At 36.0% G+C, this 15,823-nt stretch overlaps 2 protein-coding genes across 2 annotated transcripts; both read left to right on the forward strand.

Moving 5' to 3' along the window:
* Positions 1-6,967: 6,967 nt before the first annotated feature.
* Positions 6,968-9,847, forward strand: LOC126757600 (putative inorganic phosphate cotransporter). Its single transcript, XM_050471616.1, has 5 exons — positions 6,968-6,992; positions 7,066-7,211; positions 8,347-8,758; positions 8,828-9,489; positions 9,560-9,847. The coding sequence occupies exons 1-5, from the start codon at positions 6,968-6,970 to the stop codon at positions 9,749-9,751; spliced, it is 1,437 nt and encodes a 478-aa protein (XP_050327573.1). The 3' UTR covers positions 9,752-9,847.
* An 812-nt stretch (positions 9,848-10,659) lies between these two features.
* Positions 10,660-14,468, forward strand: LOC126757602 (putative inorganic phosphate cotransporter). The gene is made up of 5 exons (XM_050471624.1): positions 10,660-10,809; positions 10,909-11,051; positions 11,293-11,701; positions 11,761-12,425; positions 14,313-14,468. The coding sequence occupies exons 1-5, from the start codon at positions 10,800-10,802 to the stop codon at positions 14,466-14,468; spliced, it is 1,383 nt and encodes a 460-aa protein (XP_050327581.1). The 5' UTR covers positions 10,660-10,799.
* Positions 14,469-15,823: the final 1,355 nt, after the last annotated feature.

Consider the following 15,823-nt stretch of genomic DNA (forward strand, 5'->3'; position numbering starts at 1 on the left):
TTTGTTTTTAATTTACCAGTAGACTGGGTGAAAACGTCTGCAGTAGCAGTCACTACTCTTAATGCTGCTCTGAACTCGCGGCTGTCAATGCGGGTATTTATGGAACTCAAATATTTGCTTTCAACTGTCTCATTGCAGCTCATAAACAAATTTATTTTTATCAAGCTAGAGAAGTCGTTTACTATTTTCTTCTATGGCATAGTCTTTTATTATAATTCCGATAAGATTGAGCTTGTCGGGAATGCAATCTAAATTGCAGTCACTAAACTTTGTATTGCTGAAATAGTTCGTGATTGCGAAAGATAAACAAATCATTATTAAAAAAAACATTCAAAAATGCAAACTTATCTAACAGTTTCACATTGTATGACTAAAATAAATCGTTGTAGTTTGGTACTCCACGCAATGGATTATTAGATTATGGTCAAAAATCTAAATTTCGCAGTCAAAGCACGACCAAAATAATTTTTTTTAAATGCTGCTTTTCAAAATTTCTGGTATTTTTTCAACCGTGTGTCATCATCATACAGACAATATCTTCTAGTTTCATATCTTTTTGGGGTTTATCCATTGTCCAGAATCACTACAGCAGTGGATAATCATAGTTTTAGCGGCGTCAAGATCGCTTAGAACTCAAAAAATTTTAAAATAATGCAATTTCATCATAAACAGAAATTAAAAAAAACGGCATTTTTAGGCTGTCGCATTTAATGTGCACTTCATTTTTTGTTTCAAGAATCTTCAGAACTTCAAGTGTACTAAATTTGAGCGGAGCATTCCCTTTTATTATAACATAGTTTCATAAAAAAGTCTGAAAGAGTTTATTTTGTGAGCCCAAATCTTCTACTATGAATATTTTAAGACTAAAAAATCTTTAACTTAAGGAATTACGCCAAAAACCGAATAGTGACATTTGAAAAATCTGGTTCAAAATGGTCTGATTATGATCAGAGACGAGGACGACTACTTCCTAACGGCTAAGTAAAGCAGAAACAATATTTTCGAACTTCTGTTTCGAACTATATGAGGGGACTCTACTGCTGTTTGCTTATCGGAGACATTATACTCCTCTATCGGGTGATCCAAGTAAAGTTACTTTTTCCATAGCCTTTTTTTGGCACATTACGCGTGAGTTATGTCAAGCTGTCATGTTAATTTTGTTCATTATTGCATTTTATGATTACAAGACTTACGCCTGAACAACGTTTGCAAACCTTTCAACTTTATTACGAAAGTTTGCATTCTGTAAAGAACGTCACCGTTTTCCAGCCTAATTTGGTTTAGCAATGAGGCCCATTGTCGCATTTGGAACAAGGAGCAACCTGAGGAGATTCAAGAGCTGTCATTTCATCCAGAACAAATAACAGTTTGGTGTGGTTTGTAGGCCGTTGAAATCATTGGTCCATATTTATTAAAAAATGATGACAAGAATGTGGACGTCAATGGCGACCGTTATCGCGCCATATTAACCGACTGTTTGATGCCTGAAATTGAAGCTCGAGATCTCGGCGGCATTTGGTTTCAACAAGACGGCGGAACTTCCCACACTTCGCATCAATCAATGGATTTATTGAGAGAACACTTTGGTGAGCAAATAATTTCACGTTTCGAGACCGGTCGATTGGCTAACACCGCTGCAAATAATCTTCAAAAAATAAATGCCAACAAATGTTCTTTCGATTGATAATGAACATTTCACATTACATTTGAAGTTTCTGTGTTTTTTCTTTAAAACAGCAGGGAACCTAGAAATTGATCACCCTTTGAAACCTAGTATGAAGAACACTTTATCATTACATTAAGTTCGCTAATATTTTATCTACTCTTAACAAGTAACATTTAAAAATTATAAACTTTAATCTAATTCTTAATTTCGGCTGTTGAAATTTTTGTTTCTGTAGCTGAGCAGCTTAAGATCGCAACGCTTAACTCTCTTGCCTTTTATGACTCGCCTAATTCCGCTCGTTCGCGGATTGCGCCCCTCGCGTCGGTTGGGCGGGAGGAGGGTAATCGTTGGGTATTATTATTATTATTAAGTAACTCAATCGACATTTTTAACTCCCCATAATTCCAGCATTGACATAATATGTGTTCATGTATTCAGCTTTTCAACACGTGAGGACGTGACATCATTTGGATGATACTTTGGTGACCAGATAATGAAAAGAGACGCGAAAGTGGTACAATATTGTATCGAAGGTTAGTCTTCGATAGAAAAACAGTTGTAATCATAAAGTTCACAATATAATAAAATAACAAAAATTATAGATAAGCAGTAAATAATGAAGATCTCGATTTATAGCAATCTGATGCTGTATAAATATATACTATATAATTTATAATAACAATAATAAAAAAATATAACTTGTAATTTATAATAAAATCATAATATAATTTATTAAAAAAACTGGTATAAGTCAAAGGAAGAGAGATTAGGAAGTATCAATATCACATCAATAAGGTATATAAATGGTCTTCCAACAAGACGGCGTTACGATTTAATGAAATAATCATGGCGGCATTTAACTGGACCGTCGTAGTTAACTTCCATTATTTTCAGCACCTAATCGGCAAGGCTACGGTGCTTTAAATGGTCTATTGGTTTCAGTTCTTGTGCCAGCACAATCTCATACGAATGCGTAGCCAAATCCAACCACAAAATTCGCTATGTTATCATTGGAGAGACACGAATGTGTAGAAAAACGTTTAACCGACTGGTTCGGCGGCGATATTTCTTTAACTAAAAGCTTTTCTTTAACGGGAAGGTGACACATTATCGTGGAAACTATAATCATTTTAGAATTTTGCATTTATGCGTTAAATAGCGCGCTCAGAAGGAGCTTTATGTCGACCGGTTATGCGTGAAGACTTCTTACAGTAGCCACCGGAGGACGTGAATTTACTTCATAATCTTGGAAAATATCCAATCGCTGTACCAACATGAAAGTGACATGGTGAAATGGCGAACTTTACTGAACACACTGACCAAACTTGATACGAATCCATAAACAAACATGGCCGCCACGACTGGTCATTATGTCGTACCTATTGGTAGACACACCAAAATATAAGCAAATTTTCATGTAATTTAGTATAAATAATTATTATCGCCGTCAAAATGAGCTCCTCTCCAGCCAGTAGAAGCTTGACAACGCTTGATTCAATATTGTCATAAGCCTCGACTGGAATGGCCTCCAATTTCTTTAGCAAAACTTATTTATTTTCGATTTTGGCTGATTTTTGGAGCGCCTGTTGTACAGTTTTGAATGTCATGATCATAAATCCCGCCAATGATTATTCGTAAGTAGTTCACTGAGATGTTGAGATCCTCTGCTATCTCTCTGACGCCAACTCGAAGACTTTCAAGCCCTCTTTCTGTAATTTTTTTGAAGTTATGACCGTTAAAAGATGTGGACTCGCATGTTTTGATGACTTTACGACCTTCACAGAAAGCTTGGTGCTACGGAGATACTCGACTCCCTAAAGTACTTCTGCCTTAATTTAATGTTTCCGCATCAGAGATTTCATTGGAAATGAAAAATTTCGAAAAACTTCTTTGATAAATTTTTTTCTATGGTGAAAATCGCCAGTCAAACTTATCGCCTCGTAACAACATATCTGTCAAACACAAGCTAATTGACTTACAGAGAACAAAATTAACATTTTTACGTTCGTGTTTAAATGTTGTAGCATTCCAGGAATCTTTACCGATATGGTTCGCGGGCGTATTTGAAAGGGACTAGTTCGAGTTAAGTTTGTTTACTGAATAACCAAATAAATAAATTTGCTTTTACATGTGAACTTGTGTATGAAAAAAGCGCAAAGAGAAAAAGCAAAAAAATAGCGAATTTATTTTTTAATATAGAACAGCCAATATTTGTTAAGTAAAACATTTGATTAACAAAAATTAAATTTTCAGCGCTGTGAGTATTTTCACTTGACCGAAATGCTACAAGGCGCAAAAATTTCCTTACTTATTTATATTTATTCATAGATAAGGCGGAAAGTAGCTAAAAGTATAATTAAAATCGGAGTAAAATTATTTATTCGTGCCTAAAAGTATGCCATCAGTTTACTTACGGTTATTTGACTGTTAGTTATTCATAAGGGCGGTACATTTAAATTTATTATGATAATGCATATATTATCTATCTATAATTTAGTCTTATTAGTAGTAGTATAGTAAAAATATATTCCAGATCTTGAACCTTAGTATGACAATATACACGTGCTGTTGTCTATATGTAACAGAAGTCCATAGCGTAACATTTTTCTGAATGAACAATCGCACAACTCATAATTAGACTCATTACAGCTAATATTTGATTTTATACTTGCTTATTTGCAGTAATTGAATAGTAAAAGTGTTTACAACAGAACTGTAACGTGCCCTGACAACACAAGTATTTTCTTTTTTGCGCTGCGCTGTAAAGTATGCCTACGAGTGTCGTGAAGAACATGTGCGAGCTTACACAATGACATTGTAAAGATTGTGTTTTTTATGGTTTTTGCATTTCCCATATAAAATTTTCTCAATTGGGACACAGCTGTTTATAGGCTTCTCCGCTGGCATGCTGCACATTTCATTTTCAATTCACTTTTTATGCAACGCAACTGCATTCAGTCGCGGCAGAAGTTGCAGCATCTAAAAATAAATCGTCGCTGCCAGTGCATTTGTGCGTTAAGCTATTTCATGTTGCCTTCCAGTTACTCAAGCTTTGGACTCTCCGTAGAACGATCACGGCGAACTGGTTTCCCCACAAGTGCTTAGCAAGTGAAGACAATAACAAAGCGCTTATTTGTGGCAGTTGGTGGCTACTCGCATAATAGTTTGGTGTTGCAAATTTGTGTGTAGTTTCAAAGAACTTTTAACTAGAATTATGTTGAAGAAGATTTTATTAAGAACCTGATATAATCGCAAAATGGTGACAAAATCGTTCGACTTAATTCAAAATGGCAAGTGAAAAGTTTTGGATACTTAACTGAAAATTTTGTTTGCTTTAATATTTGGCAGTTTGGTAATATGCGTGGAAGAAGCAAGTTTGTGTCCAAAGTCTTTTGTGTTTACCTTCAAATGCAGCGAATTCCATTAGAAAAGCCATTGACCGTGCTAAATACTATAGAAGATTTTGATATTTTTTTATTTTGATGGTAATCAAGGCGTTATAATACAAATAAGTTATGTGCACAAAAATACTTAAGAAATAAAATAAATAAATATTACTTCGATTCCTAAATGAGTAATTGTGAAAAAGCACCATCTGTTCAAATTTAAGCTGACCCGGTTCATATAAACTGCGGTCAGAAATCGTATTAGTTTTTGTTATCTACTAGGTAGTCGAAAAAGTATTTTCGTGTTTTGTCAATAGATTTCGTTGCAGTCGTATATCTCCAGTGCTAGCAACCACATTGTGTCCATACTACATAGTTTTGGAAGATGAGACTTTAAGCTTCATTTAACCAAAAAAAAATAAATTCGGGAAGTTGAAAAAAAAAGTTACAGCTGTTCAAAAATGAGTGAAAATAATGAAGAAACTTCGCTATATTTTGAAATTTTTGTATAAAAAAGTAAGGAATGCCACTCAACCCACCAATGAAATTTGTGAAGTTTTCGGAGACGATGTTGTATCGGCTCGTGTAGCACAACAATGGTTCGCTTGCTTTCACTTTGGAGTACTATTTGGCCGTGTTGAAACGTTAGCCACCTACGGAAGGCAGTTCGTCGTAAACTTAATTTTTCAAAATAACCAAGTTGACTTCATAAAGATATCAAAATATCTCAAAATATCTTATGGCTCGACTCAACACATTTTGGTTAATGTTTTGGGTATGAAGTGTGTCAATGCAAGACTCGTACTAAAAGGTCGGATTTCTTCGCAAAAACGTTTTGACAACGCAGTTGAGGCCCCTACAATCATAAAATGCATAACAAATGGTGACGAAGTGTGGGTTTATAAATAGAATGTATAGACGGTCCAAACATGTAGCGAAAGACGCTATAAAAGCGATCCAAAACGATAAAATCAAGTGAAAATCGGTCGAAATTCAAGGTGATTCTCATCGTTTTCTCTGATTACTGTGGAATAGTGCATTCCACAGGGTCGAACGGTCAGTAAGGTGTACTATTTGGCGGTGTTGAAACGTTAGCCACCTACGAGAGGCAGTTCGTCGTAAAATTTCAGATTTTTGGGCGGAAGATTTATGAATTTCTCATCACCATAATGCGTCGTCTCATTCTAGCTTAATTTTGAGTGATTTTTTGCTCAAATACGAAACAAGACATTTAGCTCAGCCGCCATATTAGTCAGATTTTATTTCCTGTAACTTTTTTCGTTTTCAAAAATGAAAAATCTGCTTCTGTGAAGATTTTATGAGTTCCCTCCCGCCATTAAAAGTCATTATTTGAAGACAGCGAAAGCCATCTCAGCCGAGGCTTATGCATTGGCATGGTTGCATTGGGTACAAAAAAACTTATTCTGAGGATTATAATAAAAATTTGTATTAAATTACAGGAAAATGGTATTTTGTGAATCAGGAAATAGCTCAAAAAACATCAAAAAAGCAAATAGATTTATCATTACTTCCAATCTAAAATCCTAATTTAATGTTGGGTTCTCTGTAGGGCATATGATTGGCCTGTGAGTAACGCTAGATATATACGAGTATGATACATAGCAATCAAAAAGGCCGGGTTGTTTTTGATCAGAGTACAAAGTTAGAAAAATATATACTTATATATATATATATATATACCGATTTTGACCACTGTTTGATCAGCATTGTCACATATGAGAAGTACTATTTGTGCCCGCTTTTAATTTGATACTTTGATAACTAAGCTATACTTTTTTTTAAGCGAAAGAAACTAATTGCTGTCAAAATTGCATTAAATGGAAGGTGGGAGTCGCACAAATTCCATTTAGACAATCTTTTCACTTTGGCACACCTGTATATTTCTAAAAATTTAATGCATACAAACACTGGCAAATATTGTGAGAAAGTCTCTGATAGCCTTAATAACTTTTTAACGTAACATTATTTCAATTGATTTTTTATTGCTTCCAGGTTTCATAATACCTGCGCGCTACATCCAAGTGTTGCTGATGTTCACCGCAATACTATTGGTTTTCTATCAACGTGTTAATTTGTCCGTGGCCATTGTTGTGCTCAACAAATTAAATGGAACAACGAATACAACACAACCGCAATTTGTAGGTGCAAGAAGACTAACTATTTGAAGAATAAATGCAGTTTGAAAAATCTGTGATTTTGAGAGTACAATATTAGATATAGTTTTTTCGGTTTGAATTCACAAAATCAAAAGTGTTAACTCACATTTAGTATCTTCCAACTAGTGATGTTGGGAAAATAAAAGTATTTTCAACATGAGGTAAAGAGCTGTATGGTAAATAACTCGTGAAGACAATCTGGTGGTGCTTTTTATAATACGAAAATTTATCCTGCCATACCTTTTACCCTGTTTAGACAAAAAAGACCGTCATCCAATAATGTAGTTAGGCGAGTTTGAAGAAATATCCTTAACTAAGAAGAATCTTCTTAAAGATTTCGAAATTTCCAGAACGGAAGCGAAATTTCATTGGTAGCTAAATGAAGCTTACAATCTCACCTTTCCAACACTATATGATATGATACAATGTGATTGGGAGGCACTGGAGATATACGACTGCACCGACATCTATTGACAAAATACGAAAAATCTTTTTCGACTACCCAATACTCGTATATATAAGAGATCATGATGATGAGGCGAGTTGAAATCCGAGTGATTGTCTGTCTGTCCGTTCGTCCATGCAAGCGATAAAATTAAAATATCTTAATGAAACTTGGTGCACGTGTTCCTTGGCAAAAAAGTGAGGACAAATTCGTAGATGGGTGTAATCGGACCACAAAACACCACTAGTCAATAATCTATAAAATTCCATTCAGATATAATATATCAAATGCACGGAGGATCGTAGTAACAAGAGGTACCTAGGCACCTAGGGTGTTATGGAAGGACCTTATAAGACGCGGAGTCAAAATTGGACGATGGGCCTCCAATTTTGGTGAAAACCCATATCTCAGGACCTACCTATAACCACAAACTTCTCATATAATACAAAGCACCCATGAAAGTATCGGTATAAAATTAGATATTATTTATACTAGTCATTAGAAACTTAACCCTTTTTTACTTGTTTAAATTTAGCTTTAAAAATGTCTATGTGAGAGAAAGTTTTGAGATTTAGAAATCCAGGTGAACCTCAAGAACACACGCTTTTATCAAATTAACTTCTTCAGTCATATAGTTCCAATATTAAAAAATTTCTTATATCTTTATCAAAGGACTACGCATCCTTAACACCACACCAGCGCTCCAGCATGTTGGGCAGCGTATTTTGGGGCACCTTCTCAGTACAACTACTCAGCGGCTACCTGAGTAGTCATTACGGCACCGTCAAGCTGCTGCTGTGCTGCGTGCTTGGTTCCTCCCTCATTAGTTTGGGTCTGCCATATGTGCTCGTCTACTGCGGTTACGATGCTTTTATTGCATTCCGCGTGCTGCAGGGCTGTACGCAAGGCATTGTTTTCCCCGCCGTCTATGGACATCTCGCCAAATGGTGTCCACTGAAAGAACGCAGTCTGCTGGGTGGCGTATCACAATCGGGCTTGGATATGGGTATGGCACTGGGTTTCTTATGTAGCGGTTTGCTGGCAGTGACGTCGCTTGGTTGGATGGCGATATTTTATGTGCCCGGTGCGTGTGTTTGTTGTAATTGCTTTGCTTATGATATTTATATGTAATTGTCGTGTTGCCTTCCAACAGGTGCAGCTGGTGTAATATGGTCGGCGTTGTGGCTGACGTTCGGTGCAGAGTCACCTCACAAGTGCCGTTATATTTCACATAAGGAATGTACACTCATCGACGAAGTCGGCGTAGCTGCTACCATCACCAAACGCAATGCGCCAACACCTTGGTGCGCCATTTTGACTTCAGTGCCTTATCTAGTCTTAGTCCTAGTCAAGTTGAGTCATGGTTTGAGCATCTTCACTCTGATGCAACAAATACCATTATATATTAACGGTCTGTATGACTATGAGATACATGTGAATGCCATGCTCTCGTCGCTGCCATTTTTCCTCATGTTCGTGACGTCACACTTGGTTTCCTACACCGCTCACTATTTGCTTGTCGTCCGCAAGTGCTCACTGGCTTTGGTGCGCAAGTCCATGAACACCCTTTCGACATGGGTACCTGCCGCTGCTTTCGTCGTGATGACGCTGCTGAGCACAGAGCATGTTTCGGCAAATATTGCGTGCTTGATTGTCGCTGTGACCACTTATGCGGCGGCTGCAGTGGGCAGTTCGCTAAATCATATTGATCTCTCGCCGAATTTCGGTGGCATGTTGGTGGGTATGACAAATATGGTCATGACAGGCATGGGTGTGATCTCCCCAATCGCTGTCGCAGAGATCGTTAAGGATGAGGTGGGTTATCTTTAAGCGAGTTGAAAGTTATTTTGAATTAAATATTAAATGTTAATTATATTTTTGGCAGAATGATCGCTCACAGTGGAACATAATTTTTCTAATAATTGCCGCATTATTGTTTTTGGGAAACCTGCTTTATTTAATCTTTGGAGAAATGGTGGTACAACCTTGGGACAAAATCGAAAACAAGGATAATCGGGCTGCAAACAATACAGTAGTGTCATTTCAAGTCGACACAATTCGGAATATTGTAAAATAAATTGAAAATTGTTTAATATATAATACTGTTACATATTAATGTTTTCACTACTTAATACAAAAACACCTATTTTCTATCTCTCTCTACTTAACTTAATTTAGGTTTAATTATTTTTCATGTTTCTGTAGTTTTTGATCCTTTTACCTTTCTAGCAACACTCGTCAATACTCTGAATAGTTCTTAAGTCATAATTAGTCATAATTATAATATTTCGAAAGCTGACTTTACTTAAAGTTGCGCTCGTCAAAAACGAAATTGTTATTATTTCTTTCGATAAATTTTGCGATGAGGTGTGATGAGCTGCCTAGCCAAATGGGTCTTCAAAATTCCACAGAATATTTCCGATAAATGACACGTTGGGTTGTTTTGCATATTTCGCTTTGTTTTCAAAGATATAAGGGTTAGATATTCCCAAACAAAAAAAACTTATAAAGATGTGCTTAAAAATCAAAATTCATCTAAATTATTTAGAATTAAACTAACACTTTAAGAAGGCCTTTGAAATTGGATCTTTAAATGAGCCTCGCTAAGGTAATCCAGCTACTCATACTTCCTTGGCTTTTTAGAATTCTCTTTAAAATTTTTATTCTTCTATGGTTCGTTTTCATTGTTCTAAGGTTTTCAAAAATTTCAAGATCAAGAGGACCCATCGCGTAAATTATTTTTAAACTGAAAATCTTTCAAGAACTCGTCCTAGACAATATCAGAAGATGACTCCAAAAAAAATTGATACCTTGGACGCTGCCACTACAGCACAGGTTAACATTTCAAAGAAATTGTTTAAAACTTTATTTTTCCACCTCTGTATATTTGATGTAATAAAATGAAAACAAATTGTGTTCGAATTTCATATAATATATTGAAAATTTCAAAATATTTCAACTTCATTACTCTTTCAAGAGTAATCAAAATTGGTATGTGTTATCTAAAATATATATTTTTACACGACATTCATAACTGCTAATATTCTGCATCGAAATATCAAACAGAAAATAAGGATGAAAAGCATTGTCTACAATCATCTAAGAATGCTGAGAGATTATTGGCTATGTGTCTAGGTAAGCTTTGAAGATTGGGATGGAACGTGAAAGAAAAAAGAAAGTGTCAGAAAAGCTGTAGCCTTTGGCTTTTGAAAACATCGCATATTTTTCTTCCAGGTAGTTCCTTTCCAGTGCGTTACACACAAATTTTGCTGTTGTTCACTTCCTTGGTGTTGACCTTCCATCAGCGTGTCAATGTGCCCGAAGTTATTGTTGTACTCACAACCGCCAACGGCACGTACGCTCATTTTATGCCGGAGGTATGTAAAAGGAATCAGTAGTTTGGAGAGAGGTCCATGTTGGAAGTGACGGGCAGATTCGAGAATTATGCCTTTGCTCTAGATTGACGCTAAATTTTGGTATAGAAGTCCGCTATGGGATGAGTTAGTTCGGAAGAAAAGCCTTAAAATTTTTTGTTTTAACAATGCCGCTCTCGTGAAGATCTCTCTGCAAACTAGAATAACTCGAATTTTTAAATATATTTCACTATTCTATTGGCAGGGTTACTCATTGACGCCGCACGAAAAGTCCACTATGCTAGGAAGTATTTATTGGGGTGCAATTTTGGTACAAATACCCAGCGGCTATATCTGTAGTACCTATGGTGGCATCAAGCTCTTGTTCTGTTCGCTCTTCTTCTCCTCACTCATATGCATTGTGCTGCCGCTGAGTCTGATATTTGGCAATTTCATCACTTTTATTTTGTTACGCGCGTTGCAAGGCTTGGCGCAGGGCGTTTTATTTCCCACAATCTTTGGACATCTAGCCAAGTGGTGCCCACTCAACGAACGAAGTCTGCTCGGTGGCTTCTCGCAATCTGGCGCGGAGTTTGGCGTAGCCTTAGGCTTGATGAATAGCGGCTTTTTATCAGTGTCATCATTATATTGGCCAGCGGCCTTTTATATGCCAGGTACTTAAGTGAGTTAAAGCAATAATTTAAACTTATTTTCTTTTACATTTGCCTTGCAGGTCTCGCCGGCTTAGTGTGGTGCATTTTCTGGTCAATCTTCGGCGCTGAATCACCATGGGTCTCCAAACGTATATCAGTCACTGAAAAGCAGCTCATACAATCTGCCGGCACTCTTAGTATGCGCGAAAACCGCCGCAAGGCTGCCATACCCTGGTGCGCGATCGCCACTTCAGTGCCTTATTTGGTGCTGCTGTTAAATAAAATTAGTCACGCCTTTACGATCGCGACCATGGGCCAGCAGATACCCATATATTTGAACGGCATGTACGCTTACGAGATCCATATAAATGCTTTAATATCGGCGCTGCCATTTTTCATTATGCTAATCAGCACTTATATGGTGACAATCATCTCGCATTATTTGCTGAAAGTCAGAAAAGTGCGTCTGTCGCTGGTGCGCAAGTCATTAAATACGATTTCGAACTGGGTGCCCGCCACTGCATTGGCGACTATGAGCTTGCTGTCCAAGGACAATGCGGTGGGTAACATTTCCTGTATCGTTATTACCGTTGTCGCATTTTCGACTTTTACGCTTGGTAGTTCATTGAATCACATTGACCTGGCGCCAAATTTTGCTCCACTCCTCTCTGGTGTTACCGGCACATTCGTCATGATAGCGGCCATTTTTTCGCCCATAGCTGTGGCAGAAGTCGTAAAAGATGAGGTGAGTAATCTAAGTGATCAAAAGTTTTTTAAATCAGTTCTAGCAAAAGTTTAGCTAAAGTGAGGATCTGCCGTAGATGCTAGAGCAGAACATTCAGGTTGTAATTTTCAGGCGATTTTATTTAAGAAAAATAAGTACCTATAGTATAAATTGATGAATAGACACGGATGCAAAATAACATAGATTAATTAAGCTCAGATTCTCGATAAAATGTAGAGGCATTCTTTACGGAGTACAAGAAAAATATTTTAATATCTTATTTGTGATTCCTGTTTATGGCGCCACTGCCCTTGCAGTTGTGATTAAAGTTTGCCGATAGACTTCATATCTAGCGACGATGTCCGACTTCTGAGAGGTTGATATGGTAGTATAGTTCATAGAGTGTTCCCTTGTCACCTTTATGGCAAGGCAACTAATAGTGATATGATATCCAAACTTTGACATTTTCTTTATTGGCGTAGACACCGCTTACGCGGTTAAAGTCGAAGATAACTGGTATAGTCGGAATAAAGCAATGATCCACCAAAGCCGGGCACTATGCGTCAATTTAAGATATTGTCCAGAAGTTAATGAATTTTCATCCGAAACGATATCATTCCAATCACCTATGGACAAAATAATAGTTTTTACTTAATAGCTTTGAAATTTTTGCAAGTTAAACAATTGCGTTTTAGTTATATTTAGGTTTAATAAAGTAAAAAAAAAGACTTTATTAAACCTAAATATGTCGAAAATTATTGCGAATTGATTTTGTTTTTTAAACAAGTATTAGCATTGGTAAAAATAATAGATGTAAAATATTTTTTTTCTAAATGAAAACAAAAAAATCAAGTTCACCTCTATTCGGTCCACGGGTTTTTAATAAACTGTATATCTTCCGTGAGTGTTCATAATTTTTCCAATTCTTTTCGGCATGAATTGATTTAATTTTTTGCAGATTTCCAATTGAGTAGCTTTCCGCCACAATTGCTATTTATTTTGACATGAAAACGCTGCATATGTATCTCTTTTTAAGGTCACTCCACAAGTTCTCCATTGGGTTGGGATCAGGTGGGTGACTAGGCAGTTGCATACAGGTCGCATTTGACGCTTACGACTCATTCTAAATTACAAATACTCCAATACCTAAATTTATACGATTAATACTTGGAAATAACCACTTATTTTTCTCAATATTACTTACGCTTATTATATCGGCAACTCAATTTAATGAAGCACTGATAACTTGTCACTGAAACGCAAAATTAACAAACAATAATGCAAGTTGTTGATACTGACGCTCTACTCATTCGCCTTCATCGTGAAACTATAGCGGCTAAACTCACACCTATTATTTTGTCCATAACTATATTTTCAAATTACAACCGTTGGTTGATCTGCATAGGGAATAAAAGAATTCGCCAGTAGCCTCTATGCTATACGTTATCACTCCAGTTGTACATTCCAAGTGTATACAGATTCCTATACTCTTGGTCTTTTCATTGAAACCCTTCGACGTCTTCAAAACTCTTGCGATGAGCAGTTCTCTCTTGTAATAGGACGGGAATGATAAGACAATTATAGAGTAATTTTTGTTCGTAGAGAGAGAGTTCTGTTTCTGAATTGTCAACCAATCCCAAAGTGGAGAAAAGTTATGCTGTGTTTGATCTCCAGGATTAAATTGTTGGTATTTTTTTTATATATTTTTTAATTTCTACCTGTTCCGAGATAGGTGAAGTCCTTCATTTGCAAGTAAATAGATAATACCACTGCGGCTTATATTAGCGTTATATCGAAGAGTTGTTTTAGAGAGCAAATCACCCTATCAATAACTTTGTTTGGTATCGACATATTGATGAACAGTTATATAAATAATATAGCATACTTAGTTTTATCATATCTTTTCAGAACGATCCTTGGCAATGGAATATCATATTCTTGTTCACAGCTGCTTTTCTCTTCGTGACGAATTTGTTGTATTTGTTTTTTGGCCAAATGGTAGCGCAGCCATGGAACGAACTGCAGACTAAAGAAACGAAAAGTGTCAATAATGAAGTGACATAAACATTTCCTTCACTTTAAATATATTATTTATTTGACAAGAAAATGATGATTGAAACAAGCAAATAAAACTTGTGAAATAATAACAGAAGATGAAACTGGCTCTGTTTATCAGTGGCCGACTAAGTGTGATATTTGTACCTAGTAAAGTTAATTGTAACGTTTTTATCATACTATTCTTGGTGATCCTTAACTAGATCATTCGAAATGTTTTAGCTACCTAGTGGACGTACTCCGCTCGACAGTGGCTGCCAAAGTGTGTAAAAACCCATTCAGGTGATCTTAGGCCGCTCCAGGTGATCTCCAGGTGACCTTAGGTAATTACTTTTTATAATGAACGTATATGCAATATATAACGCACGCTACCATTAGCCAGATCTGTACAAAGAACAAAGAAGGTGCTACATATAATATATACTTACTTACATTATAATTAATATTTATAAACACGAAGATTTGATTTGGTCAAAAAACCGAAAAAATTATATAAAACGCTATTATTGTGTTGGGATTTTAGATTTCATCGAAAATATGGTAATAGTTTGGAAACCATAAAAAATTCGACTATATATGAAGTGAACATGTTCTGAATGGTGGTTCCCGATTCTAGTATACCTATAAATTTTATTGACAAAAAATACAGATTTCTGCCATTTCACAAGTATTTGCGGTAAACTAAAGTATCGTAAACAGAAGAATGAAAAAAAATTTCACAATTTCTACAGTTTTATTGTTATAAATTAGCATGTGGTTAAGTTGGCTACAGAAAACTATTTGCATAAACGCGGACTCTATTTCAAGTATTTATTTATGAGTGTTTTTAACTATTAAGTTACAGAACACGGTGAACAACCGTTAATGCAATTAAGCAATCAATTAAGTATTAATAATTTACTATATCTGCTAAGTTTTTTATAACAGTTACAAGAAATTTATGGGTATATCAAGTATGTGCTTAGCGACGGTGCTTACCATTGTTCAAGTGAAAAGGCGGCAACAGCCACGAGTTTCGACCACGTGCCAGGTGGTTGGCATATAAAATTATTTTTGAGGTTTCACATTAGCAGCATGTCTAATTTTACTATTGGGGAGTATACAAATTGTTCGATTATTTTTAAGTTAAAGTATGGTTGGTAACCCTATTCCCAAATATGTTTAAAATAAAGCGATATAATTCGGAGAACTTCCTTAAACGTTTTTTGTGAGGCAGCGATTTTTCTAAGTTTTTTTTATAATATTTAAGTTGAATGTCCTAGATGGCAACTCTACTCAAACAAAAATCAAACTCGAGAACTTTTTGAATATTTCATGGCAGCCTTTACTAAACACCAGGCATTTAGTACAATCTTTTATTTTTT

Source organism: Bactrocera neohumeralis, chromosome 4 (genome assembly GCF_024586455.1).
Source record: "Bactrocera neohumeralis isolate Rockhampton chromosome 4, APGP_CSIRO_Bneo_wtdbg2-racon-allhic-juicebox.fasta_v2, whole genome shotgun sequence".
Lineage (NCBI taxonomy): Eukaryota > Metazoa > Arthropoda > Insecta > Diptera > Tephritidae > Bactrocera > Bactrocera neohumeralis.